This window comes from Fundulus heteroclitus, chromosome 13 (genome assembly GCF_011125445.2).
Source record: "Fundulus heteroclitus isolate FHET01 chromosome 13, MU-UCD_Fhet_4.1, whole genome shotgun sequence".
In the NCBI taxonomy this organism is placed as follows: Eukaryota; Metazoa; Chordata; class Actinopteri; order Cyprinodontiformes; family Fundulidae; genus Fundulus; species Fundulus heteroclitus.
In genome coordinates this window covers 36,797,322-36,825,121 of record NC_046373.1, presented here as the reverse complement: position 1 = coordinate 36,825,121, position 27,800 = coordinate 36,797,322, and the positions used below count along the sequence as shown (strand labels likewise).

The window sequence follows — 27,800 nt, the reverse complement described above, 5'->3', positions numbered from 1 at the left end:
AAAAAATTTAAAAAAATCTCAAAGTTTAGTTATTGTAAAGTTCTACTATGAAACCCCTTTGATGCGTTTTTGCAGGAGTTACTTTTTCCTTCAAAGGTAAAGTGCCTTTTAAACAGCAGCATTGTTCAGACGACAGATTCTTAAACTAAGCTGTTTTAAAACTTAAATTATATTGACAAATCCCCCCCCCCCCATTCAGTCATTTGAACTTCTCAGTTGAACGTCTTCCGAGCCCATCATGATTACAGTTGTTGTTGGTGTTAAAACTACAAGGCCTGCTCCTTGTTTTCTAGCTTTTAAGCAACTTCACACACAGTGGCAGTATTTGTGAAGCTGGGCTTCATGTCCACACTGCTCTATAATCTAACTTCCCTGTGAGAAATGGACGCCTTTAGACCAGAGCTATGCTTTAAATCTATTGCTTAATGTGCTTTTGTTGGCTCCAGTTTAGACCAGGCAAAACTGCCAGGTCTACATGTGGCAGTGATATAAGTGAGCAGAAAAACTTGATATTTTACTATTGGCAAAAGATTAGAATAATAGTTGGAGATTTTTTCCCTGAGGCTTGGAAACCATATTTGGGCTATGTTGAACCTAAAATTTCAGCCATTATACTTCAGAGACTTTGTTCCTTTCTTGTTTCTGGTAAGAGTACTCAGGGTTTTTGCTTTCAATGGGCCATTATTTGATTTGACTGACATTGGTTTTGGGCTATTTAATAAACTTATCTAAATTGATTTGAATTACTCTGGAAAATAGCCACTCCTTTCCTGCAGAAACACCTTACACAGTTCCTCACAGCTTTGCCAATAAAAAATAATTCCACTCACCTCCTTTGTATTCATTAATGGCCTCTGATAAGGCATCTATTGACTCAATGTCCAAATTGTTAGTAGGTTCATCCTAAAAGGAAAAATACAACAGAGAATTGTTTATTTGACCTCATTCAGACCTGCAACTAACATCTATCCTCCTAAGTAGCATTAACTCCAGGTGGGGACACTGTTGTGTGTTCTGGTGCCATCAACTGAGGATGTCACTGGGACACTTTTATTCAGCATCAAAGTGGGTTTTTTCTCTCACTTGTATTTTATTGTGTGTAAAGATACAACTTATGACAAACAAAACAACGTTCACAGAAGCGGTGGTCAGTTAACATTAATATACACTGTCCAGTTTTTCCAAAAATCTTCATATTTTGCTTGAAAAGTAAGTCTTTTCATGCTGTAAATTCCTTTGACAGTGTCCGTCCAGTTTTTAACTGTAGGGGGTTGTTGTTTGTACCAATGGCATGTGATGGCTTTTTTGCTGCTGCCAGCAAAATTTTAAATAGGTAAATCTCAAAGTTTTCTCTGAATCCCTGCTCCCATTACATAACCAAAATATAATGCCAGTATTGTTCTTGGGGTGCTGTACCCCAATATCTTCTCAATTTCTTTTTCAAAATTGGGACAAGTTGTGAGAGTGCCAGCAGACATGTGCATGAGGCACATCCTGCTCTCCACAGTCAGCAGCAGGGTTGGTGCAGTGACAGCATGTAGCACCGTCTGTAAGCTGATCACAACCATAGATAAGTTTGACATTTAGACAGGAAGCAGCTCTTACCAAGACAAGTACATCTGGTTGATGACACGCCAACTCAGAAAACACAACTCTGGCTTTCTGACCACCTGTTAGGAGAAAGCCAAGATGTGATTAAAATAGCTCCTTTCAAACTAACTAATATGTGGCAGCTGTTTAGGTCCATACCAGAAAGTTTAGAAATCTGAATGGTATGTGCGTGACTCTCCAGACCAAAACGTCCCAGGCACTTTCTGCTATCCTGGTATGGAAGATTGAACTTTCTCATGAGGTACTCTGTTGCTGTCTCCTCCATGTTTAACTGATCAGCATACTGCTGATTAAAGAAGCCCACTTTCTGTAGGAGACAAAAAGACAGGAGCAAACAGTCAAGGGCTGGGAAGGCTGAGACCAGAACAAAAGGACATTAGTAGCTACATTACACCCATCCCATCCTTTAGAACATCCTGAAAAACGGCAGGATTAGTCACAACTAATGTTTAGTTCTCATCAAATACTCTCTTGCATATGTTAGACATATCCTGCCTCCCTGCACCCAGTTTCTACTGACTGACATTAACCAGCTTCTGCTGAAGTTTACAGCAAGCTGTTGGGATCATTTCTTTTTCTAGCCAAGAGTGTTGGAGGAGATGGCAAACAAAAAGAGTTACGCGTTAGCAAAAGCAGGTATGGACTGAAGTTTCCTTAAAGCTAAACGGTATATTGGGCTCATCATTGCTGCTTCTGGTGGTTGGCACAGTTTCTAACCAGCTTGAAGGTTGCTGCTTAATATCCCAGCTGGCTAACTTTAATGGAGCTTGCATGTCGTTTGTTTTGAATATCCGTGTTGTCAGAGCAAACTGGCTGTAGAGTGCACTGGCTGTGGACACAGTATGGATGTGCATGCTGGTTTTTAATTGATGCCGGGACATGATGGACTGGTGAGCCCTCATCTCTACCGCCAGCTTAAAGATGCTCACACCCAGTGTGTCTGAATCTAAAACATAGATTTAAAGTCAAAAGTTGCTCACCAAGCGATGATTCTTCCTCATCTCACCCTTAATCTGTAAAGACAAGTCTACTGTTAATTTAGCAATGTACAGAGGTAGAATTTAAGCTTAGCCTTTCATAGACGTGGTCTTACAGGGTTTAATTTGCCTGTGAGCAGCAGTAGCAGGGTACTCTTCCCAACACCATTGGGTCCCACAATACAAACTAATAAAAGGTAAAGAAAAGTAAGGGGAGAGCAAATCAAACAACAAAATGCTTTGGTACACAACGTCCATTTTCACCTTATTATAAATAAAGTGGTAACTCATACATAGTGTCCAGCCTCTATAATCAAGACTTAAGTAGCACCGGTATCTGAATATGAGTAACAGAATTTGGATACTCACTCCGGGAGTCCATGTCAATGCCAAAGTCCACATTTTTGAAGAGAGGCTTCTGGCTCTCATAGCCAAAGTCAACACCTGTATACAGAAACACACACACACACACACACACACACACACACACACACACACACACACACACACACACACACACACACACACAGAAATGGCATGGTAAGCACACAGAAACAAACTTGTTTTTTCCCATATTAACATGTTTCCACAATCTGTCCTCCCTCCTCTGATTATTTTTCATTTTTCGTTATTTTTTATGCTTTGAAAAATATATAGTTTTAAGAACATTTAAATGTTTAGTTTTACCACTATCACTGTTTTAAATCGTTTGAATAAAATGCTGCACAACTCAAAGTTACTATGGTAATGCCTTTTTTTAACCGAGGTGGGAATATTTAAAGTCTAGAGTGGTATGTCTGTTAAGCAGAGTGCAGGCTGGCTAACTGTAAGGCTAACCGTGGTTTTCCTTCAAAGCTGTATGTTTCCTTTATTACAAGCAATGCTGTTGCTGTTTATTTTTCCTAACCCTTTTATTATTACCTAAATAAAAAGTTAGGAATAAAGGTTCCTAACTATTTATTATTACCAACCAAAATATTCAACACATTTTCCCCCTAAAATACATTCTTTTCTTTCTTTGTATAAGTCTTGTTAATTATGGCAGGACTGGTGCGCCATACTGGTCTGCAGAAGGAGGTTCTTACTGTGCAGCCCCAGTATGGGTGGGGAGAGTGGAGGAGGGTTGGGGAAGGTGAACTTGACAGTATACTCTTTTGGCCTCTTCAGCAGCTCTGTAGCATCCTGGCTCTCCTCCTCTTGAGTGCCCTTCTTTTTGCCTTTTTGCTGCTTTCTGGTCAGAGCATCCTTAGTCTGTTTCTCCTAAAAAATGAAATCAAAGCGTCAGCAGCCAAAGGCAACCAGAACCATGTAGCAAAGCTCGGTACTACATGACAGAGTGAGTGGAACGGAAACACTCAGCAGGGGGAGGAGGGCAAATAGAACTATATGAAGGGAACTTATTTTCTGACAAGCTAATTAACAAGAGATGAACTTTTAGATCATGTTGCATTTCTCTATGGTATGAAATTCTAACCATTAAACTGCAGGACAATCATATACAACTCTGAGGACACCACTACTCACAGCCTGCTTGGTGGACTTGCCACCAGCCTTCAGCTCTTTGAGTTTCTTCTCCTGTTTTTCATACTGCTTCTGCAGCTCTTTTTGCTTTTGCACATACATCTTCTTGAAGGTCACTAAAACACAGAAGGAATAAGATATTTCAAGGAAATCATCCTCTGCCAGACATTAGTTACTCAGCAAGCCTACCAAAAACAGCTGAGGAAAGAAAGATGTAGTCATGAATAAGGCAGACGTGATACTTACAGTAGTTGCCTCTGTAATAGTAGAGCTTTTGGTTGTCTAGGTGGATAATATCAGTACACACATCATCAAGAAAGCTCTGGTCATGGGACACGATGAGGAGAGTCTTCTTCCAGCTCTGAAGGTAGCTGTAGATGGGTTTTCACATTCACAGCAAAAAAGGAAGGAAAGAACTGCAACTAACGATTATTTTAATAATTGATTAATCGGTCAATTATTTTTACGATTAATGGATGAATCGAACGGGGAAAAATAAATCCTTTTGCTTCAAATAAAGAAGTTTATGTTGACTAGATTGTTATGCAGGCAAAAAAAGTTACGGATTGTACTCAAAGTAAGTTTAGCTTGATTGTGTTGTTTGGTTTAAATTTAAATTCAAGAGTGCCCGACAGTGGCAAACAAAAATATACATACCCTCTGAACCTTTTCACATTGAAATCCCACAAGGTATTTTATTGGGATTTTATCTGACAGACCAACACAAAGTTGAACATCATTCTGAAGTAGAGAGAAAATACTTAGCTTAAAAATTTTAACAAAAGTAAATAAATCTAAGGAGCATTCTACCCACTTTACTCTGATACCCTTAAAGAAAATCCAGTGAAACCAAATGGCTTCACCAGACAAAGATCAGTCAACTTTGATCTCAATATAAATGTAGATGTTCTATGAAGGCCTCCGAGGTTTGCTAGAGAACATTAGAGAACAACCAGCATTCTGAAGATCAAGGAACCCAGCAGGCAGGTCAGGGAGAGAGTTCTGGTTCAGCTTAAAGTAGGGTCAGGTTCTACAACATCCCAAGCTTTGAACATCTCCCAGAGCTCTGATTAATCCATCAACTGAAGATGGAGAGGATGGACTGCCTACAGACCTACCAGGACACGGATGTCCACCTAGACTGACAGGCTGGACAAGGTGAGCAGCAAACAGAGAAGCAGGCAAGAAGATGAAGGTAACTCTGGAGGAGCTGCACAGATCCACAGTTGAGGTGAAAGAATCTGTTTACAGGTCAACTATTATAAATCCGCTCTTTGTGAAGAGTGGCAGAAAGAAACGAAAGCTAAAATAAGGCCCAGTTAAAGTTTGCAACAAGTCGTGCATAAGCACAAAATGTGGAAGATGGTGCACTTTGGCCTACATGTAAAATAATAGGAGGAGGAATCTAACCATGCGCATTGCCCCAAAAACCACAGTGGAAGAGGGATGGAGGCCTACTTTGAAAAAACGAGTGCCACAAAAAAACCCAGAAAAAGCGTACAAAAAACTTTCTTGACTCCTTGTATTGAGTCAGGCTTGCATCTGAATGCACACTCACTACCCTTCCACTTCAGTTACACCATCAGAAAATCTAAAAAGCTGTGCTTGTTGTTCAGAGGGTATGAAGACCTTTGCAAGTGTATACAATTTGGCTTCCTGTCAACAACTCCAACATAACTTTAGATCTGCTATGAGTCAAGAAGACACATCAAAGGAAAGCTTGTAATACTTGTTCAGCCAGATTACTGCGTTCAGGTCAAGGTGGTTGGTGGGTTCATCCAGCATCAGTAGAGTGGGCTCCATGAAAAGAGCTCTGCAGATACACAGATTAAGAAGAGTTCAATGAAAAAGAACATGAACCAGGACAGAAAAACAGGGTGTGCAGGACCTAGGCATACCTAGCTAGGGAAACTCTCATCCTCCACCCTCCAGAGAACCTTTTAGTGGCTCTATTCTGCATCTCAGGAGTGAATGACAGACCAGCCAAGATCCTTCTGGCCTTGGCCTCCGCTGCTGCAGCTCCAATCACCCTAAGCTCTTCGTAGACCTAGTGACGAGAAGAAAGGAGGTTTTGTATCAAGAAATACAACACAGCTCAAATTTGAGAAAAGCAAGGAGCATTTGTGAGGTTATTATACATAAAAGCTATACTTGGTAATCCTGTTCAAAAACTTTCAGAAGAAGGAGGTACAAAACATAAATGGATGTCTGTGGGAGCTGCAGGCCTGTAAAAGCTTTAACCAATCACAGCCATTTGAACCGAAGAGAAGTGATCGGTCACTTCCTGAAGAGCAGAAGAGCAAGGTAAGACGTCTTGTGCATTCAGTTATTCAAAACAGGACTTGGGAAACTGCCAGAAAAAAGAAATCACAGACTCTAGGTTTAAGACTGTATAGGAATGTTTTATTCCCTCTGTCTTTAAATGATCAAAGCTGCCATAAAGAGTACAGACCAAGGTTCAGGCTCAGAAAAGAAAATCAGTCAGATCTATCTTGTTACAACTTTTACAAGCTTGCAGCACTCACATGACAGCCTATAGACTGAAATAAATTGGTACTGCTCTCAACATAACACGTTCATGTTATAAACAAACATGTTAAAAGCAGCTCATGACAACTAGTATAAAATAGGGTGACCATATTTTCATTTGGGAAAACCAGGACACCTTGGAGCAGGGTGGGGGGGGGGGGGATCTCTGTTCCCATGCATAGAGACGTCTGTGGCATGCACTCACTTAACATAGGCCTACGTAATCCTACAATAACATGATATTTACAGTTGGTTTATTAAAAATGCTTTTCAGTAAAAGTCAACAGCAATAACTCCAATAACAAATGATAATTTTATTCAAAATGTATTTATTAAAAAATGCTTAACAATTCCTGTAATGAATGAATAGCACAATAAAGGCCTCCCATTTGTCTCGACCCGGTCTGAAAGCGGGGAAACTCTTTTGTAAATCGTCGGTAAACATACATTTGAGCTTTGGTATGTTGTTAGCGTACTGACAGCCACGCTATCTATCTTCTGATTAAGAACAGGGCTGCCCGCACTGACGCGGCTCAGGGATTAGGTCACACGCAGCGCCGTGCGCAGTGCCCTAGTGCCTGTCAATTTAATGGTCCAATGAAGGTAATTAAAAAAAACAGGACATTTCCTCACTTTCTAAAAAAACCCGGGACGCCCGGGACAGGACGTGAAATACGGACGTTTGGTCACCCTAGTATAAAACCCAAATCCCTCAGACCTTCTTCATGACAACTAAGGCGTGGTCACTGTGACAGAAACGGTGGTTAGTTTTACTGGTGAAAATCACAATCTCTTCAATGGTTGAACAGGACAACTGCCTACGCTGCTGCGGTGGGAGGAGTCACCTATCAGCTTATGATAAGTGGACTTATTTTACATGCAAGGTACTGGTCTGGACTACACGGTTAAAACGTCCACAAAGAAAGAAAAAGAAAAAGAAAGAGTTCTGAGGGAAAAGTTCAGGTTCTCAGTGGAAACATGGCTGCTTCCTTCCTTTTTGGCATGAGGCCACAGTGCTTACCATCATTGTACTGTGCTGTCCACGACGAACATCTGATGGCTATCTAAGTTATCAGAGGGCATTCTACTCATTTCAAGCTAAATTTCAAAAGAGCTCATTTTGGATTTCCAAAGATTTATGATTTACTGGTGTGAAAAAAAACAGTTAAATAGAAATAGCAACATTTCTGAATGTATGCAAAGGTCTTCTAGCAGAAAACAGTCACCTTGTCCAGCCTCTGCGCCACACTGTCTTCTCCTTTCTCCAGACGAGCCTGGAGCATCTTCTCCTCCTCCAAGAGCTTCAACCTGCGGGTGTCAGCCTTCAGCACAGCTTGCACTGCTGGAGTGTCATCGGCTACCACCTCTAACAAAAACACACCGAGTCAGCGGGATGCGTCGGGACAGGAGAGAATGATCCAAGACACGCGGGGACAGTTCACTTACCCTGTTCACACAGCAATACATCAATGTTGGGGGGAATACTGAGAGCTCGGTTTGCTATGTGTTTCAATAATGTGGTCTTTCCTTTGCTAAAAGACAAAAAAGGTCCTGAATAAGATACTAGGAAAATCAAGTGAACAACTGACTGCATTTAAACCCCCCTGAAGCCTAGCTCCAGGTTACCACATGAAAACCTGCATCAGTCTTTGACACCACAGGGATATCTTCAGCTTTAAACACAACCTCAGAGCAGTGGCTCCAAGCCTTCTGCACCCTGGGCCAAAATCACCAAGCTGAAAGTACTCAGCGGGCCTTCGTTTTATTTTACACTTAAAAATACTAAATCATTTGGGAATAAATGCTCTTCTGTTTACCCAGCAATAAATTAAACATGCAATATTTAATGAAACAAAGAAGAAAAGAACAAATCACTGTATGCACAAAAAAAGGGTCTTAGACATTTGGAAAGTAGTACATTTTCCTGACTTTTTGGGTTGAATGTATTTTGTTAGTCAAGAAAATGTTTTTATTTTATTCCTAGCAGCAAAAAAACAAAAAAGGATTTTCTTCCAAACCCATTGAAAATAAAAGGATATTTGTATTCTATTCTAATGATCTTACTTTTACACAGCTCAATTTTAACATCAAATAGAAGAAAGGTATTTACCCATTTGGTCCAACCAAACCATACCGTCTTCCTGCCACAATCAAAAGGTCTGCATTGACAAACAGCTCCTTGCCATGAGCGGATATGCTGAACTTCTCCAGCTGAAAACACAGAAACCTTCAACAAAAGCTCAGGACTGCTGCCAGTGTACAGATAATCTTTACCTTCTCTTGTGGAGAAATAACTGTTTTTTTTTGTTTTGTTTTTAGGAATTTTAGGAAAAATCTACATTGCCCTACATAGATTTGATTTACATAAATGTCTTAACTTGCGTCCATCTACAAACTGCAAGGGAAAATGAGGTTAACATGTTGCTGAGGTAAATATATTACCTTAATGTCTGATGCATTCTCTAGCATCGCCTGCCTGGAGGACATCTCAGCCTGAGATACAGAGAAATCTCCTTCCAAAGCGTTTTGAGCTCGAACACTTGCCACCTGACGCTCGTATTCCATCTGTAGAAGAAATATGACAACACATTACCAAGAGGTCTTTATCTAATCCCAATGCTAATGAAACAGTATCTTCCTTCCTGTGTCAGGAGATCAAACACCACCTGTGGCAGGAGCAGCATCTCTGGCTGTTCTATGATATGGGTGATTCCTTAGTCAGCTATTTTCCTTCAGCCTGAATGTAGAGCCTCACTGGGTTCTAACTGCTAAGCTGGCAGCAATGCTTCTAGTGCAGTAGTTCTCAAATATCTTCTGTTACACTCCCCCTTTGAAGAATGAAAAATGTTTTCGCCCCATCATGCCTTAACACCCCCCTAGCTGGGCACACCCCACTATTTGATAACCTCTGCACTGGAGAAACAGCTGACCAACATTTCCATTAACCTACCAACCTAGTTCAAAAGTTTCTTAGTTTACCAAATTAAGGCAAGAATGTACCCTCTGGTATTATTTAGGCGTGTAACAGTAGGTACAAAAAGAAATAAATAAATAAAAATCACACTTTTAGTGACTGTCCTCTATAGGCTTACGTTACGATAAAATTGGTGGGTAGAACTGTAGCTGTTGCATAGAAAATGTATCTATACATATTTTAATTGTTAATACTGATAGTATAACATACGTGTATAACTTTTTACATTTTGTTCAACAGCAAACAAAGAAGAATGTCAAACTTTCCTAGCAAAAATTGGATCTCATAAAAAATGTTTTAGCTTTCAAAAACATGGCCAGTTTCAAAATGTCTGCAGTAGAGGTTAACCGATACAAGTTATTTTAAGGCCGATACAGGTTATTCTGACATCAGGCAAATATATACATGTATACGATATATGATACCTGGAGCCGATTTTTTTGGCCCGATTTTTGAAGCTGATGTATGGGGTAAGATCACTTCCTAAATAGACTTGTACACAAAAGGATAGTTGTGTCCATATTAGTCAGAAGTTGTGCATAACAAACATTTGTAAACTCATAATAATTTAAATCGCATTCAAAAGATACAAAATACAGTTTAAATAGTTTCAACTTCAATAACTAATAAATACAAATTTCAAGTTTAAATTTGTGCTTTACTCTTTATGAACACAAACAGCGGCTGCACAGTGGCACAGTGGGTAGCGCTGTTGCCTTGCAGCAAGAAGTTCCTGGGTTAGAGTACACCCCTGGGTCTTTCTGCATGTTCTCCCTGTCCAGGTGTACCCCGCCTCTCGCCCAGTGAACGCTGGAGATAGGCACCAGCAACGCCCGCACCCCATGAGGGATTAAGCGGTTTGGAAAATGGATGGATAGATGGATGAACACAAACAGCAGCGGCTGCTTGAGAATACAGATTTTTTCTTTGAGAATACGAATTCACAACAGTGGTCTGACGTCACGGTTTCCAAGGCTGGTTAATGGAGCACAGAGTGCGAAGATAGGAGCCGTGCATGCGTTCTTCAGACTGACCGTCTGAGAATGCAAAGCGGCAGCAGCTTGATTCCAGACAAACTGCCAAAAAAGATATCTACCACATTGTCTTTATTAACTTGTGCCTTTCTAATTTCATGTTCCAATACCAGAATAGGATCCATTGTATTTCTACTAGTGCTGTCAAACGATTAAAAATTTTAATCGCGATTAATTGCATAATGTTGATAGTTAACTCGAGATTAATTGCAAATTAATTGCATGTTTTGTCCTTTTATTTCTGAAAGTGTAATAGCCTGTTTGGGCATTTTAATATGCAATGTTGCAATAAATGACACTAATAAAATACATGCTTGTACAAAAAATATTTTTATTTTGTTATTTTTCAAGCACTTTTCAGAATTGGAATGAAAACATCCTGGTGCCAAATGTTAAACTCTGGACTATAATGGCTAAATGACTAATCATGATGCCCTGATGTTTACACAGTGTGTAAACAAATAAATACCTGTTTTCATGCCGATATATTTTTTTTCCTCTTAAACAAAGATAGACATGGTATTATGCATAAACATATAAATTAATAAAAATTGTACATTTCAATAAAGTCATAAGTTTTGTTCCTCTCTCTCTCTCTCTCTCTCTCTCATCTAATTCTGAGCTTTCACACCAACAACAATAATTTCTTTGAATATTTTTGCTTGCTGTTTATATCCATATTCATAGAGTTTAAGCCTGGAAAAAGGTTTTAAATCTCCAGGTCATTCCAGTCTTACACTTTGCTTGTAACTGGGCAGGAGCTTAATACCCTGAATGAGACTGTTTAGCAACTGTTTAGTAACTCCAGGTCCTTCGTTTGGCAACGTAATTCATCCTTGGTTTGTCAAATACAGGGAAAACAAATTAATAAGCATTAAAGTACGGTTTATGGGTTGGATTTCTGCAATGTTATCAACGTGTAAAAACTCATCTTCAGAACCAATGTCTGCTCAAAATGGTGATCTGCACCATGTAATCTACTTTCAGCAGTTATCACCGGTTATTGCACCGTAAACTGCAGAAAATACGGGCAGAGTTGCTCTGTCTGCCTTTACTACCGACGGCTCCTATGGCGGAGGGATATTTCAGCTGGATACACTCAAATGTAGTGCAGGCAGGTCTCATAATAACCCCTATGTCGTGACTTATTTTTGAGCACAAATAAGCGATTTCACTTTCAGAAACCTGCCCAACAAAACCGCAACCCTGGTTTTGTTGGGCAAAAGAAGCCCTTTTAGAAAAAAGAAGCCCAAAGTCGCATGTGTCCGAGGGTAAAAGAAACTCCGCGCTCACTGTTGGCAACAGTGAGCGCAGCGCTGGTCTGTTTTGCTACAGTTTTCTAGCACTCTTGAAACTACGGAAAGCGCCGAGGGTAAAAGAAACACAGTCCGGAGAGAGCGCCGGGGGGAAAAACATTAGGGAACGGTGTGTGTGTTTTGACGCGCGATTAACGGCGACAAAAAAATTGTCGGCGTTAAAATGGGTTTACGTTTACGTTAACGCCGTTAATAACGCGTTTAACTGACAGCACTAATTTCTACCTTTCCGGAATCCTTTGGTTGACGGTGCAGTGTGCACCCGCCGCATGCGGCAACCAATTGTATTACATTTGTTTCACCAGCAGGTGTCAGCCAACATTTTCTGAAAATTATTTTTTTGATATGTTGGTACATAATATGGAAAATATTCATTAAAAATCAACGATTTGCTCTAAAATTCTGAAAATATTAACGGATCTCCAAGAATGTCTTCTCTAAGCACTTGATTATATTCATAGTCATTGATAAAATGGTTTTAGAAAAAAAAATTAACTTTATAGTCTTTTACATGTAAATTTCAATTAATTGCAAATAGTTCAAAATCACCTGGATTTTTACCAAACTGAAATCCATGTTTAGACTCCATATGATCAACAAATGTCCACATTTCCATTGGCCTAGAACAATATTTGTGGAAAATACATTGATTTCTCCATCTTACAAACCTTTAACAAAACAGAGTGTGCAACTTTCAAAAACCTCAATACATGCAGTGAGAGAATTGTTACACCTTATTCAAGGAATACATCCTGAAAATCTGAGCTCAAAAAATTGATTTTAAAGCATTTTTTATTGTTTTCTTTATTGTATTTATTATTCTCCAGGTTTTTTCACACTTTTGGAAATAGGCCCCGCCCACTTGTTTGAATCATTACCATATTTAATACTTTAGTTCAGGGCTATGACTGGAAGGGAAGGAAGAAGGTTTTGTAAAAATCCGATCAGCCATTCTTGCGTAGTAGATTTCTTGACATCACAGCGCCCCCTAGAGATGGACAATCCTCAAACGCGGGTCAGGTGTGCAAAATCTTATTTGGACTATGGGTTATGAAGGACATGTTAAAATCTGTTATGGTTTTAGAATAATCAGCAATTACATTTAGAGCTAGCTAACAATCACGTATTTTAGCGTTATTTTTCGAAAAAGTCAAAATTAAAAAATCTGCAGTGTTAACTTTTTTATTTGTCCATGACACGGTTATATATGGAGTTTTGCGCAGATTGCACAAAAATGTAGGAGGAGTTTAACAAGAAAGGTTTAACCTTTGTAGCCATGTAGTGCGAAAACTAGCTGGGAAACGAAAGGTGTGCCAATTCCCTTTATTTTGCAGAATCATCCAATAAACAAAGTGATGTCAAGTTTTTGAGTGTGGGACAAGTAGTTTGGTGGTTATAGGCCGAAACGCATTGTCCTTTGTTATAGCACCCCCTAGTTGTTGAGGGGTCTGAATTTCTGGGTTTGAGTAGCGGTGCGCATTCTGTACTTGGATACCTGATTACTGTTTGTTACAAGTCCACTTGGGCCGCACAACGCGTTTTAGCGGAGAATAATAATAATAATAATAATAATAACAATATTATTATTATTATTATTATTATTATTATTATTATTATTAATAATAATAATAATAATAATAATAAATAATTTTAAAACAGACGAAAAACAATAGGGTTCTCTGTGCAGACGAACAGCATAGCCGTTCGCCTGTGCTGTGGGCTTGGAACCCTAATAATATGAACATAATGAACTGAACTTTATTCATCTCACAATGGAGAAATTCACTTCTGCATCTTAACCCATCCCCTTGGGGAGCAGTGGGCTGCCACTGTGCGGTGCCCGGGGAGCAATCTGGGGTTAAGGGTCTTGCTCAGGGAGCCAGAGTGGCAGTCTCTCCCACTCCCCACTTCACTATGGAAGATGTGGCCCACTCCCAGATTGCATGCTGACCCCAAAGCCTTGCATGATAGGAATCCCAATCCAGGCCTCAGGTTTACCCTGACGTCCCTACACCAGGCACTGTGTGCACTAGCGATGGCTGGTTCAAATCCAGCCTGTAAAACCTCACAAATGTGTGCGGTGTAGCCCAACTGGCTGAAGTACAGACACACGGCAGAACAAAGCCCAAGAGGTGGCCATGATCCTGTTAGAATGGGCCCTCACCCCTTTAGGGGGCTCTGAGCCGGCACACCTATATGCCAGAGATATAGCCTTCACAATCCAGTGTGTGTCGTCGTGTATGGACGAAAATATTCTGACTCCACTAGTCCTCAGACAGCGCCACCTCCACACACTTGCTGAACACCCTTGGGGCAAATGACAGCCCGAACGGGATGGTTTTAAACTCGTAGGCTGCGCCTTGATAAGTAAACTTGAGAAACTTTTGATGTGAGGGGTAAATGGAGATGTAAAAGTATGCGTCTGTGATTTTGATGGTTACAAACCAATCTCCCAGACGGATAGAGCGGCACAGTGTTTTATGTATTAGCATCCTGAATGTATGCTTGCATAAACATCCGTTTAACACACGCAGGTCCAGTATTGGAGGATGCTAGATTACTCTCTCCTTTTCCTCTCCTCTTTCTCTTTCACCTTTTCTCCCTTTTTGCATTTGGTCTTATGTGTTTCCCTCCTTTTTTTCTCTCTTTTACCTTCCCATTTCTGTGTCCATTAAACATAAAATAGTCCCAGCATATATTCTAATAAAGCTTCTTGCATATATATAAATCAAGCAGAGCACTATGGCGAAAGTGAAAGTAAAATCTGTTGGGCTCTTTTTGGCATTATTACCACACTGCCAGACAGGACACAAAAAAAGCAAAAGAACCGTCTACGACGGAAACAGAGAGATGGACGCACGCATGCAACTACCCGCACACAGCCCAGCTGTCGCCAATGAGCTTCAACGAGTCGCACAGAAAAAACTCTGCGTTACAACTCTTAAACGAGAATTAACGAACCTGTCACAGTGAGAAATCAAACTTCTTGTTCAGTGGAGAAAAATCCCCCCACCGCTGCATATGGACATTTTCTGTAAACCTAGATGCTGTATGAGTAGTGGTTGGTATTGTTTTCATGCACATGTATTATTCTCCATAGCAACGCGGTGGCAGCTGGCCAGCTGGAGATAGTCAGCTTTTAGACAGTGGGAAAGGAGTTTTATATTGACATTTTGACAGGCAAGTTTCATGAGTGAAAGTGAAAGTAAAAAAATTCTGCACCGCTCGGATGAGTGATATAGGCACTGTGTCCTCCAGTGACAGATGAAGACATTCAAAGGGCAAATACAGGTAAATTAGACCGTTAAAAATACAATAAAAGTTAAGAAATTACTCTGGTTTACAACCAGTCTTACATTACCAGCCGCTCTCTGCCAGGGAGGAAGCAGCAATGTATGTGCTTCACGTGGCGTTAAGGCATGGCTGCTAAATGTTCCAATGGATTGGCCAATGCATGTACATATCGACCAATGCCGATACAAGAAAAAAAACCCCGCAAAACTCAGCGGAAAAAAATAATAAATCGTCAACCGTTTGTCGAGGTTTTGTCGAGGTTGCCGGTTCGATCCCCTGCTCTGACTGTCTCTGTCGTTGTGTTCTTGGGCAAGACACTTCACCCGCATTGCCTGCTGGCGGTGGTCAGAGGGGCCGGTGGCGCCGGTGCATGGCAGCCTCGCCGCTGTCAGCCTGCCCCAGGGCAGCTGTAGCTACTAACATAGCTCACCACAGTCAGGGTGTGAATGTGTGTGTGAATGGGTGAATGACTGAACTGTAGTGTGAAGCGCTTTGGAGGTCGTCAAGACTAGTTAAAGCGCTATACAAGTACAAGCCATTTAACATCAAAATTTGGTAGAAAAACATACAAATCACCTTAAAGTTGTTTTGACAAAACAATCCAGTGTACCAGTTGTACTGTAATACAGTGTAAAAAGCAAACCTACTGGGAAAGCGCTCTCACCAGACAACCACATCGACCCGGTCGCTGTGTGCGATGGCCTGTCTGCTGCCAGGAGAACTTCTCTGGTAGTTGGGGTTGGTTGACTGTGACGGGTAGCTGGATTTCTCTTCAACCTCCTTTTCTTCGTACCAATGATGACAAGTGTGCTCAGCCGGATGTTGGCTCTGGTGAGTCATTTAGTTTTGTGTAGGGGGAGGGGCTTTTTGTGGCTGAAAATGCTGTTTTCTCTGCTTTGTTTTAGTGTCACTTCTTAGCACAGCCAAATTCTGCTCTTCAGTTCAGAAAAAAAAAAACATTATGCCTGCATTTATTCGGCACACATATGTGCCGACACGAAAACGCTGTTGCAACTGCAGATTCACATGAATAGTTCCACAGTTTTCTGGGTAGATATCGGCTCTGGTAGCGAGGTAGTACAGCAGGAACATCCAAATCGAGAGTTGGTCTAGATTTAGCGCGGTCCGGTTGTGTCTGGCTCGGTTCAGTTCAGTTTGCGTTCCATTTACACTCGATAGTTATCTCAGTTACCGAGCTCGAACTGGTCTTGGCTCGGTTAAAAAGGGGTAGTAGAAATGGGGTATTTGCACATCAAATTCTAGGACTTTTTCAAGGTTTTAATTAAATTATATTAGTTTATACTAAGCAGAATCTGTTTGCTGCCACCTGTTTAAGATAAGTAAACGCCTTTACTTAAAAAAATATGTTGTTGTTTTAAGCCTTTTATAAGCACAAAAAACCTCTTGGTTCATTAGAAGTCTTAAAGAGAGCCATGACTAGTTTAACATGTTCGTCCAAATATGTTGTAATTTTCCTATTAACTTAAAAATTGCTGTTTGTGATATGTAAAAACTAAATTATTTTAAAAATTGTATATTCTTTGTTATTTTTTCACGCATCAGCATTTTTTCACCTGCGCAATGCATGCTGGGTTGATGACACGGTTAGGTCCTACTGGACTGGAACTTACAGAGTTAACAAAGGAAGGTTAAAGCTAGAGTGGACGATTTTTCTGAAAGTTTCCCCAAGTCCCTTTTTGAATAACTGTGAATGCGCAAGACCATCTTCCCTTGCTCTTCTGCTCTTCTGGGGGTTCGTGTAAAAAGAATCTCCCAATTCCACTCTGGTCTTATTGCTTTCTACTGAGGCCTTCCTCTTCTTTTCATAAACATGAACGTGCTTCTTGTGACTCTCAGCCTTGTTCAAAGTATATAGCGAGGGCAGCGGAGCTACAATGAATGGCTAAGCGCTAATCTAGCCGCTAGGCTAACCGGATTCATAAAGACTAGAAGTGTGCATGTGCAGCCAGCAAGCAGAAACTCGGAAGGAAAGAGCACAGACACTGGCGTTAAGTGAGCATGTCAGAATGATTGGCACGTGAGACAAGCAATAGATATGGGGATTCTCCCAGAATTTGAGGGACAGAGGGAGGTTAGTATATAACGTCTACGGGTGAGAGCACAAACAAAATGACAAGGATTAATTATAGTCTTTACAGGCCTGCAGCTCCCACAGAGAATGATTGTTTTTCACCTCCTTTTTGTGAATATATCATGTATCAACTACTTTTAGGATGTAAGGACAATTTACAAAAAGTGTATCTGAATAGGATTACCAACTATAGCTTTAACATTACGTAAGTTGTTTTTTAATATATTATGTTTTACTGGTGTAATTTTAGACAATGCCACATGGTGTCGCTGTTTGCTGTAATTTCAAAGCAAAAGAACATCAGAAAAAGTGAGGTGAATCTCACTCTTCTGAAGACTGAGTTATTTGTACCAACAAAATTGATGACAACAGGTGAACGTTAACCTCGCAAGCTAAAACCAACTGCAGTGCTGGCTATTTTCTATCCATAAAGCACCTAAACCCCACCACCTTGTGAGAGAAGACGCTCGGAGAAACATCAGAGACATGCAACACCAGAAGCCTTTTAAAGGGTAACTCACCCCCAAATCAACTTTTTTAGCCAATAAACTGTCAACATGTGTTCTTATAGTACTTTCTACATATCCTGGTCATTATTTTAAAAAAATGTTTGCATATTTGTTGAAGTCCTGCTTTTGTGTCTAAAATGGTCAGTGTGGTGCCCTCCTAGGGTTAAATGGTGGTCTTGTAGTGAATTTTGAATGAACATTGCTTTTGGTCGACCTGACGTAATTCTGTTTTAGTGACGTCGGCAGCTCTGCTGATAAAAACAGCTCCCTCCATCTTGTGCCTCCATAGAGAGCACTGTTGCACTATTCAAACCCTATAGTGACTTTTTTCTTTCAAAAAAGCAGCTAGAAACAAACCTACTAACTTTATATGTATTGTTGGTAACTTTACCTGGAAGCAACCAATTGTCCTGCCGTTAGTATCTTGAGGCAGCTGGGAAGGGTTTACTGTGAGACTGCGGTGAAGTTAGTATTAGATTGGACATTGGGTATTCGCGCTGCGCAGCTTCAACAGCCAGCAAGCACAAAGAGTGGCTGTTCCAGATCAGAAAATAACTAATAATAACACCAATAATGCCTTTATTTAGCCAGGCTGGTCCCATTGAGATACAGCATCTCGTGTTCTAGGGAGTACCGGCCAAGTTCCATACACTAGTACTGAAACAACTTGGAGACGACCAAGAAAATGGAATTGGATAAAAAGTTTCATAAAAAGTGTTTTATGATAGCTACCTGTTTTTTTATCTTCTTTTTCTCCTTTTTGCTCAGATTAGCTAACGGGTCATCTGCTGCCTCTTTGGCCTGTTGGGCAATTACATCCTCAGCACTTTGCTGGTGAAAGCAGAAAAAGAAACAATTACACAATGAACACAAGCAGGTAAGAGAGGAGCTGTGGGGGCCAAACGTACCATCATATTGTCACTTTCTTCACCGTCTTCCTCCTCTTCATCCTTATTATCCTCCATAGTTGGTTGCTGCCTAGCTGCCTTTCCTTTTCCTTTCTGTAGAAGTAAAAATATGTGAAATGTAAAGAGACGTTCTGTATAATGCATTTTGCTCCATAAAGTTAATAAACGTCTATTTATACATGATGATACGGGTCAACTATGACTCATCGGAGGCCAACTCAGCAACGGTAAAGTTCTAGGCCACTGATCAGGACAAAAGTCACATGGCTACTCTTGAAACCGAGGTCAGCTGATCCTTAGAGCCTCTTTTCCATCACCTTAGAGAGGGTTATCCCATAGAAGTTGAGAAGTGTCACCCCTTGAATAAAGAAATGCAGTTCAGACCAACTATTCACACCACTCCTAAGGAACAGTCTCTGGCAGCATTCCATTTACCTCAGAACTCGAAACAGGGAAATCGGAGATTATGTCATCTCAGATTATTGTGTTCCAGTTTCTCACATGTCTGACAGTAGGAAAAAAACATGGACACTCACACCAAAGCCATTGTTAACCGTACAAATAGAGCAAACCTGAAAATGCTTTTTAAAGTCACGTTTTAGCTTCATGTTTAAGCCGTGCTGAACTGTTCAACAAAACATGAAATGTTAAACAACAGTAGGGGGCGACTGTTCATCAGTGACGTGCTGTCAGGCCAGGCCTCACTTGCCATCATGGAAAGAAAGAAAATATATAATAATAACATAATACAAATTGTTATTTAATCAGTCATTTGTAATAAAGAGTTAATTATTCATCTAATTTAATCAATTTTGATCATATTCTCTTCAAAATCGCAGACTTTTCACTATTTTCCACGTAAATCCTTGGTATCACTTGATAGTGAAGCCGGTGAGGCCGCAGCAAGCTTGGCCTCCCCTGGGATTGCGCTAAGACCATGTTAACTGCGCTGGCTTCCATTCTGTGAATGCATCTTCCTGTCTCTAGATCATAAATCCAGTTGTTCAAACACTTATGAACTGATTCTCCACAATTTAACGTATGTGGATTACGAATGGTGTTTTGCTCATCAAACTGTGTGCAGGTAAGATGTTTTTGTGCTGCTGGCCGATCATAACCAGCAGAGAACTGGTTGTAGGTGAGGCGGCAGTTCCTTGGCCTCTAGGCAGGGGGCGCTCAAGGCGCACCGCTCCTGATCCTAAAACTGTAGAGTAACAGCAAGTTATGGATGTATTATTAGCGAGTTATGCTAAACAAGTAAAGCAGTTAAAAAGACTCTAAACATCCAGCTGGAACAGGACTGGTCAAGGAAGGCTTTCCTCCCTGGCAGTGAGCTCCATTGAGACTGAGACACTTTTAAATCTGAAGAAGATAAAGAGGACCGGAAAATGACCGATATGTTTGTGCAGAAAGAGCGCTGCATGGACTTCATTTCTAAGTAGAGGTAAGACAGTGATAATTATTCATGTTTTGTTTTTGTAATGAAATGTGCGTAATGTAGGTTACGTGGGTGAATGTGTTACAAATGCCCATGCACACTTCTAGTCAATATTTTTCCATGTCTCTTGGTGAATTGATTTGGCTCAGTCTCCTTCAGCACTTTGCAACGAGTCTACTCTGTAGAGTTTATATATTTGTAAATCTGACTGATGACGTCAGTGCCTCACCAGCTATGAACCCTACCGCACGTCACTGTTGTTCATTGCTCATTTATCTACTAATGTAGACATTCCCTACTCTGATGTCGGATATTCATACTTCCAAGGATAAATGGAACGCAGCTCAAGTCCCCTATGTGACATTGAAGAGACGAGTCAACCATGACAGCTCCACAACGTTGGTATTGCTCAACCTCACACAGCAGTTCTCGCTCTGTTGCGACCAGTGGGTCCACACCCCGAAGGCCAGATTATCAGCATGTCCAAGCGCTAGGGCTGAACAATTGATCGCATTTTCAATATAATCGCTGTGATTTGGAAAAAACGCAATTTCCAAATCACAGAGGTCTGCAATTTTTGGCTATGTAACAATCAGGGAATTAGACACGTCCATTAGGTGTTAGTAAAATGTTTGAAGTGGGTTTTCCTCCATATGGAAGGGAAGGCAGTTGCAGCAGTGAGGTAATTTAATTTTATTACTTGTTTTAGAGTTTATATAATCATACATAGCATTAAGTACAGGTCAATCAGTTTAATACATAGACTTGCTTGTTGGTTGGACTTTGCACTTTATGTTCAACAAGGACTGATGTCCAAATAAATTAAAAGCTGTTCTCTTGAATAATATTCTGATCAATAGAAACATTAAAAATTCATATTTAAAATAGTCCTTGTTTACAAACATCTTTATTTAGAGGCCATTTTTGTTGCTTGTGGTTAATGCGGAGAAAAATCAAAATTGCAATTTTGGTTGAAATATATTGTAGGCAGAACGCAATCATTACTGCTCCGAGTTTAGATGCTGTGGGTCTTTTAGCAACTAATCCACATGGCGTGTTGTTGTTTGTATACATTTTAAAACACGTGATAAATTAAACTACAAATAAAATTAAAAAAATTGCATTAAATCGCAATATTAAGAAAAAAAAAATCGCAATTAGATTAATTTCCAAAATCGTTCAGCCCTACCAAGCGCCAACCTTTCTTAAGCCACCCAGCCTTGCTTGTTTTGTAATTTGAGTCCGCGTTAAGTAATTTATTCTTTCAGATTAATTGTAATGTAATTTTTTCTGTATAGTTATTAATGTCATTTCCAGTATTATTTTGGAAATAATCATAACATAATTCTGAGGCCACCCCTAGCATTAATTTTAATAGGCAGAAATAGATACCAGTACTTTTCTTCTCTTTTCTAACAGCAAATGTCCAGTTAGCTTAGTGGACTAAGCTTTCCTTAACCGGAGGGGACCATCTCATCTATGATGACCTCCTTTGAGGTTTTGTTTAATTGGTTTACTTGACTAGGAAAATGTACATTAATAAGCATGTGTGCATGCTTATTAATGTAAGCACTCTGCCCAGGAACTGCAGAGGGAAATCATAAAAATACTTTATCAGACGAGGAGACAGAAAATGATTTACGGGTATATGTCCTTGCATTGACAAAGATCATTTTAATTACTTTTTTAACAGTGATAGAGTCTTAAGAATGGTAACTGAGGAAAAAAAAAAAGACACAAACCAAATATGAAGCCATCTAAGATGTCCACTGATAAGTGGTGAGAAATAAAAAAGATGTATTGCTCTTAATATTTTTGTCACCATTTGAAGGCAATTGATGCCCACTGATAAGTTCATAAACTTAATAACTGGTATGTCATCAGTTACTAGTACCTTTATTGCAGGTTCATCATCATCATCATCATCATCATCATCCAGATCTTGTTCGTTGTCGCTCTGATCTTGGCTGAGAGCAGCAAAGATGTTCCCTGTCTAGAAGACACCACAGAGGCGTTTTAATGTTGACATGTATCACAGCAGCCATTGGGTGCAGTTATCCTGTCACAAACCTTTTTCCTGTTCTTTTTGCTCGGTATGATGTCTGGGAAAACAAGTAAAGCTCATGAATGTTTACAATGGACTACTTTGATAAGCTCCTGGGAATCAGACAAAAACATCATACCTGCTTCATCTTCCTCATCACTTGCTTGTACCGAGAGATTTTTCAAAGTCAGCATCACATCCTCATCATCATTCTTAGCGGCATCTGCACCTTTTCCTTTCCGTCTCTCTTTTTTTTTCTGGGGCTAAAAACAACAGTTTACAAACAGACACTGATAGAATCTGATCATCTGAATATTCACACAGTACACATCAGGGGTTGCCATGACACCAAGCCTTGCTACTACAACAGGGACTAAGAAACTAGACTTTAAGCCTGTTGGCTTTTCAGAATTAAACATCCAGCCTTACAACCAATACATATTTCACTAAAGGAAAAAAGGAAGAAACTATTATCATTTAAATTGAAATCAAATGGAGAACAAAAGCATATTTCTGGCTTCATCAGAAACCGATTTAAGAAAATATAATAAAAAAACAGCATGTAGGGGAGAGTGGGGTAAGTTGACCCACCCCCTGTATCTAGACCAGGGGTTCCCATGAGTTCTTATAAAAACATTTGTCCCCCCCCCCCCCCCCCCCCCCCCCCCATTGCTTGATAAAATGGGGTCACCAGTCTCTGACGCTGCAATTCTGGGGGAATTCTGGGAACCCCTGATCTAAACAACAGTACAAAATTATAATCACGTGACCTTAAATTCTGCAAGCACCCTTCATTTTGCAGAAGCATAAGTTAAAGTTGTCTCTTTTCTTTAGGTTAACAATCTTAGTGTTTCTGTGGCTTAGTTGCCAGGGCTTGAAGGTTCAGACTTTCTTTCATGGCCTGTTGGTTAGAGGTCATACAGTTACACTCTCTTGGTCTCCCTTAAAGGCATACTATGCAACATTTTTCAGTTAATTAATGTGTTCCATACCGTTTTGGATGATTAAATGAGTCATTTCAGGTCGAACAAAGGTTTTCTCGACCGCCCTGGGGGTCTGTGGGGGAAATACTCCATGTGTTTTTGCCCTGCCATTCACTATATGCACGCGCGAAAGCAACAACAAAGAACCGCGTGTTAACGTCAAATAAACATGCAAGCATATCGAGTTTTATTATTATTATTATTATTTATTTATTTATTTTTTTTAATTTTGGCGAGACGCTACTGCGGCGGCGGCTGCGGCTTGGCGAGGCGGTGGCGGTAGCGTCTCGCCAACATAAAAAAAAAAAATAATAATAATAATAAAACTGCCGAGGCGGGTGCGGCGGCGGGTGCGGCGGCCTCGCCAAGATAGCGCTGCGGGAAACCTGATGTTCATACCTTCACTGTGTTAGTCATTGTTTGTACTGCCGTTTTTTTCCACTTTTCGTTGCGTTCGCCTGTCTGCTAAGCTCAAAACAACCGCGCCTGGCTTGACGGAGAAACCAGAACAGCTGAGCATCTTACGACAGTGCACTTTTACTTTCGGCCTCTGGGGGGAGCCTCGCTGGAAAATCAACCCCGGTTGCATAGTATACCTTTAAGTTTAACTTGTAACTTTTGGCTGATTAATTACGGGAAAAAAGTGTTTTAAAGGTTACCACATTTAATCACATGGTGTGTAACGTATGCTGTCTGAACCAGTGATTAAATAAGTAAATAACAGCTGTCCCAATGCAAGTGAATGCAGCATAGACAGGTGTGCCAAGTTTGGCCCATGTCGGTGAGCCCAGCTGTAGGGTTGACAGGTGTTAGATATATTTATATATGTTAGAAATGCAATAAATGGAATGCATAGGAAAACCACTTAGAGATCCCAAATGATCACTGAGGCTCCTGGGTAGTTGTTGAGCCAGAGTGGATTGAGGTGTGCTAATAATGATAAAACCCAAGAAGCCCTGACCTTTGCATCCTCATCAAGGGAGCTCAATAAAACCAAAGCCTTTTCCCCCTCATCACAAGAAAATGGAAAACATACCCTCCCACAACAGCTACAGTTACCTACCTGTTTGGTTTTACTGTCTTTTCCTGCAGCCTCTTCAACCTGCTCAGGTTTGCTGTTAGTTGAAAGTTCTTCAAAAAACTGGAAAAACATTGCCACAATACAGTCAATGTCAAAAATTAAGCTTTTAAAGGAAAAGAACAACTATCAAACTTTTGAAAAGCTAATAAAGATTTACTCACACTCTTTTTGCCCTTTTTGTCTTTCTTTCCCTTTTTGACTGTTTTCTCTGTGGGAAGATTTGGTATAAAGTTAGACTCTTAAAAAGCAAAGACAGCAGAGAATCCACTTTTAGTCACCAGAAGGTGACACGTGTCAGGAGGCCTGCTAATCTGGCATAGAGCATCTGCCTGCTCCATTAGAGAAACAAAAACCTAAGTACCTTTTTACACGTGTAAGTCAATGCAAATTTGACGTAGACAAATTGTAGACTAGAGGATAACAGTTCTTTTTAACGTCAAACACTCCAGCAGGTCAAATTCACGTGAAGTTCTGTGGAACCCAATTCAATTCAAGGATTCAAGAAACTTTGATGTCGTGATCCACACAATGACCTTCAGTTTGGTATCAAGAGGAAAGCAGCAACATACGACAGGAAATCAATCTACACAACATCGTTAAAAACACTGAATAAAGCAATATAAAACCTGCAGATAATAATCCTAAATGGTGTAATAAACTGTATACATGGTTGTTTAATAGTTGCCTCTACATGTCCCAGTCATTATTTTGTCAATTTACTGCACATTTGTTGAAATCCTGCTTTTGTCTAAAACAGTCTGTGTGGCGCCCTCCTCAGGTTTAATGAGTGTATTGCAATGAATTTCAAATCACTATTGCTGTTGGCTCAAAAAAATGACATCGCCCAAAATGACTGATGTCGGTAGCTGTGAGGTGGCGATAACATTTGCTTCTTTTTGATTGTTTTTAGCAAAGGTTTCAGCAAGATTTAACTATTTAAAGTCTGCTTTTTTATTTCAGTTGGCTTCACAGGAAAGTCACATTTAGCTTGTGGTAAAAATAAAAGTCATCTAACCAATTCAATTTCAATTTAAGATGTACCTGCATGCGCCCAACCGCACAGACGTACACATATGTACCTACTGAGTGGTTGGACAAAAAATATCATTCATTTTATAATTTAAATATTGATCATAATAAAAGGGGGTAAAAAAACAACAATAAGTCAAAAATTTAAATGGAAAAAAATAAACGCAAATCCAAAGCTACGCACAGTGCGTACAGTTGCAGGCACCCCTGGGTATCATTAAGGATTAATTGATACTACTACTCTTAACAATACTGCTTATCAATCCGATATTTTATCAGTACCATTATCAATACTTATTTTTTAATCAAACAAAAGGGTAATAAACAAATAATGATCACTGACTGGTTTATTTTTTTAAACATTTCGTAAACAAAATACATAAAAGTATTTGTATAAAATAAATATTTTATACAAATGTAGCAATAAAGACATTATAAAACTTTATGTATTTACAAAAGGCTAAAACACCACTGAATAAAAAGTATGTTGTAGACAGGGGCCAATGTCCCTGTAGAAAAGGTCCTGACCATTATGGCCTCTGTACTACAGATATGATATTAAACACATTTCTTACAATGACATATGCTGATAAAGATATAACTGGTTGGTCACTTGGACCAATTATGTTTTTACCATTACAGTTTTACTTTAAAGGCACACTATGCAACATTTTTCAGTTAATTAATATGTTCCATACCGTTTTGGATGATTAAATGAGTCATTTCAGGTCGAACAAAGGTTTTCTCGGCCACCCTGGTGGTCTGTGGGGGAAATACCGTACTTGCAATGGCGTACCGCGAGCGAGCTATTTTTAGAAACGTAACGTCACGATGACATCACATCACGTGGTACGCAGTAGGGCAAGCTTGCATAGTCCGCCGCTGTGTCGCTGTAAAAGAGACGTGCGTTACCCTTGGTTTTACTCGGTAAACGACTGCTTTTTCCAAATCTAAGACCATGGTTTTTAAACATTGTTGCTATGGAACGTGCAACAGCGACTCGAGGTACGCTGATCGGCCGCATATGAAGGATGTTTTCTTCAAGACTGCCAAGGAGAAATGTGTGCGCTGGGACCGGTGCGGTCGGCCTACACAACAGTTCAACCCGGAAAAAGTTACCAAATTCACCTACATATGTAGCAAGCATTTTGTTGGAGGAAAGGGCCCAACCGAAGAACATCCTGACCCAATTCCAGCGACATCAAGTCAAGGTAAGAGTATTTTGGTGGCCGACATGTTAATAAAGTAGCGCCTGCTACTATGATAGCATGTAGGCTATCATGGTAGCAGGCGCTAACATGATACCCTGCTACCAGGATAGCTTACTCAAAAACATTTCAAATAAGACAAAAATTAAACACCGATTCCTGGACGGTGATTACAAACAAAAAAACGGCCGATGACGCCATGACCGCCGCGAAGGAAAAAAAACAAAACAAAGCTTACCGTTCGATCAAGTCGGCCCGTTTTCCGTTTTTTTAAACCCTCGAACCTCAAGCCATCGTTTGAGCTGAAGGTTGGTGTGTTCTTCGACAGTGCGACCAGTAATCCGTGCGCCTGGGACATCGTCTTGGGAAAGTTTAATGGCTGCAAAGTCGGTCATATCGCTGGTTCTGTTGTGCGTGTAATAGCTGGGTTATCCGTGCTTTCTCTACCTGTATGCCCTACCTAAGCGGCAAAAGGGGCGTTGCTCTTGAGTCGGTGACGTCACGTGCGCGGTACGCCATTGCAGGAGCCCTCGGCCCGCACACACAGGCTCAGAAGTCTCGTGCAAGACCGCGAGAGTCGGCCTTGCTTTACGGCGAGAACTCCATGTGTTTTTGCCCCGCCATTCACTATATGCACGCGCGAAAGCAACAAAGAACCGCGTGTTAACCTCAAATAAACATGCAAGCATATCGAGTTTTATTATTATTATTTTTTTTTTTTTTGAATGTTGGCGAGACGCGGCCGCGGCGAGGCGGCCACGGCGCCAAGATAGCGCTGCGGGAAACCCTGATGTTCATACCTTCACTGTGTTAGTCATTGTTTGTACTGCCGTTTTTTCCACTTTTCGTTGCGTTCGCCTGTCTGCTAAGCTCAAAACAACCGCGCCTGGCTTGACGGAGAAACCAGAACAGCTGAGCAACTTTATGACAGTGCACTTTTACTTTCGCCCTCTGGGGGAGCCTCTCTGGAAAATCAACCCTGGTTGCATAGTATACCTTTAACAATAAAAACAATTACGCTGTTTCACGTTTAGCTCCAGCCGTATTGAGATAGGATCAGAAGTCTGCAACCTGCAGTTCAACAGCCACAATTTGCTCTTTGGTTCACTTAATATATCAAATAATATATATTTTGCCAATTTTTTGTTCTGTACCCACATGAAAAAAAACACTGGCCCCGCCTTGGCCCACCAGCTAAATTTGGTGTAGAACCGCTACACTTAGCTTTCCATTAATACCACAGTATACAGCT

The 27,800-nt window shown here is 40.4% G+C and overlaps 1 protein-coding gene across 2 annotated transcripts in view; it reads right to left on the bottom strand.

The window, feature by feature from the left end:
• The window catches only part of abcf1 (ATP-binding cassette, sub-family F (GCN20), member 1), a 36,012-nt gene that overhangs the window by 1,145 nt on the left and 7,067 nt on the right, over window positions 1-27,800 (bottom strand). Inside the window, exons 2-23 of one of the 2 annotated variants that reach the window (XM_012853701.3) lie at window positions 24,473-24,519; window positions 24,294-24,371; window positions 22,387-22,510; window positions 22,274-22,305; window positions 22,098-22,196; window positions 18,766-18,858; window positions 18,590-18,688; window positions 9,081-9,203; window positions 8,749-8,849; window positions 8,085-8,170; window positions 7,865-8,004; window positions 6,008-6,156; window positions 5,839-5,922; window positions 4,356-4,480; window positions 4,113-4,225; window positions 3,674-3,848; window positions 2,958-3,032; window positions 2,705-2,775; window positions 2,592-2,624; window positions 1,750-1,918; window positions 1,606-1,670; window positions 831-903 (exon numbers count right to left, since the gene is read on the bottom strand). In XM_012853701.3, the coding sequence (XP_012709155.2) occupies window positions 831-903; window positions 1,606-1,670; window positions 1,750-1,918; window positions 2,592-2,624; window positions 2,705-2,775; window positions 2,958-3,032; window positions 3,674-3,848; window positions 4,113-4,225; window positions 4,356-4,480; window positions 5,839-5,922; window positions 6,008-6,156; window positions 7,865-8,004; window positions 8,085-8,170; window positions 8,749-8,849; window positions 9,081-9,203; window positions 18,590-18,688; window positions 18,766-18,858; window positions 22,098-22,196; window positions 22,274-22,305; window positions 22,387-22,510; window positions 24,294-24,371; window positions 24,473-24,519 (2,154 nt within the window). The remainder of the gene's footprint in view (window positions 1-830; window positions 904-1,605; window positions 1,671-1,749; window positions 1,919-2,591; window positions 2,625-2,704; window positions 2,776-2,957; window positions 3,033-3,673; window positions 3,849-4,112; window positions 4,226-4,355; window positions 4,481-5,838; window positions 5,923-6,007; window positions 6,157-7,864; window positions 8,005-8,084; window positions 8,171-8,748; window positions 8,850-9,080; window positions 9,204-18,589; window positions 18,689-18,765; window positions 18,859-22,097; window positions 22,197-22,273; window positions 22,306-22,386; window positions 22,511-24,293; window positions 24,372-24,472; window positions 24,520-27,800) is intronic. The other variant, XM_036145650.1, reaches the window with a different exon arrangement.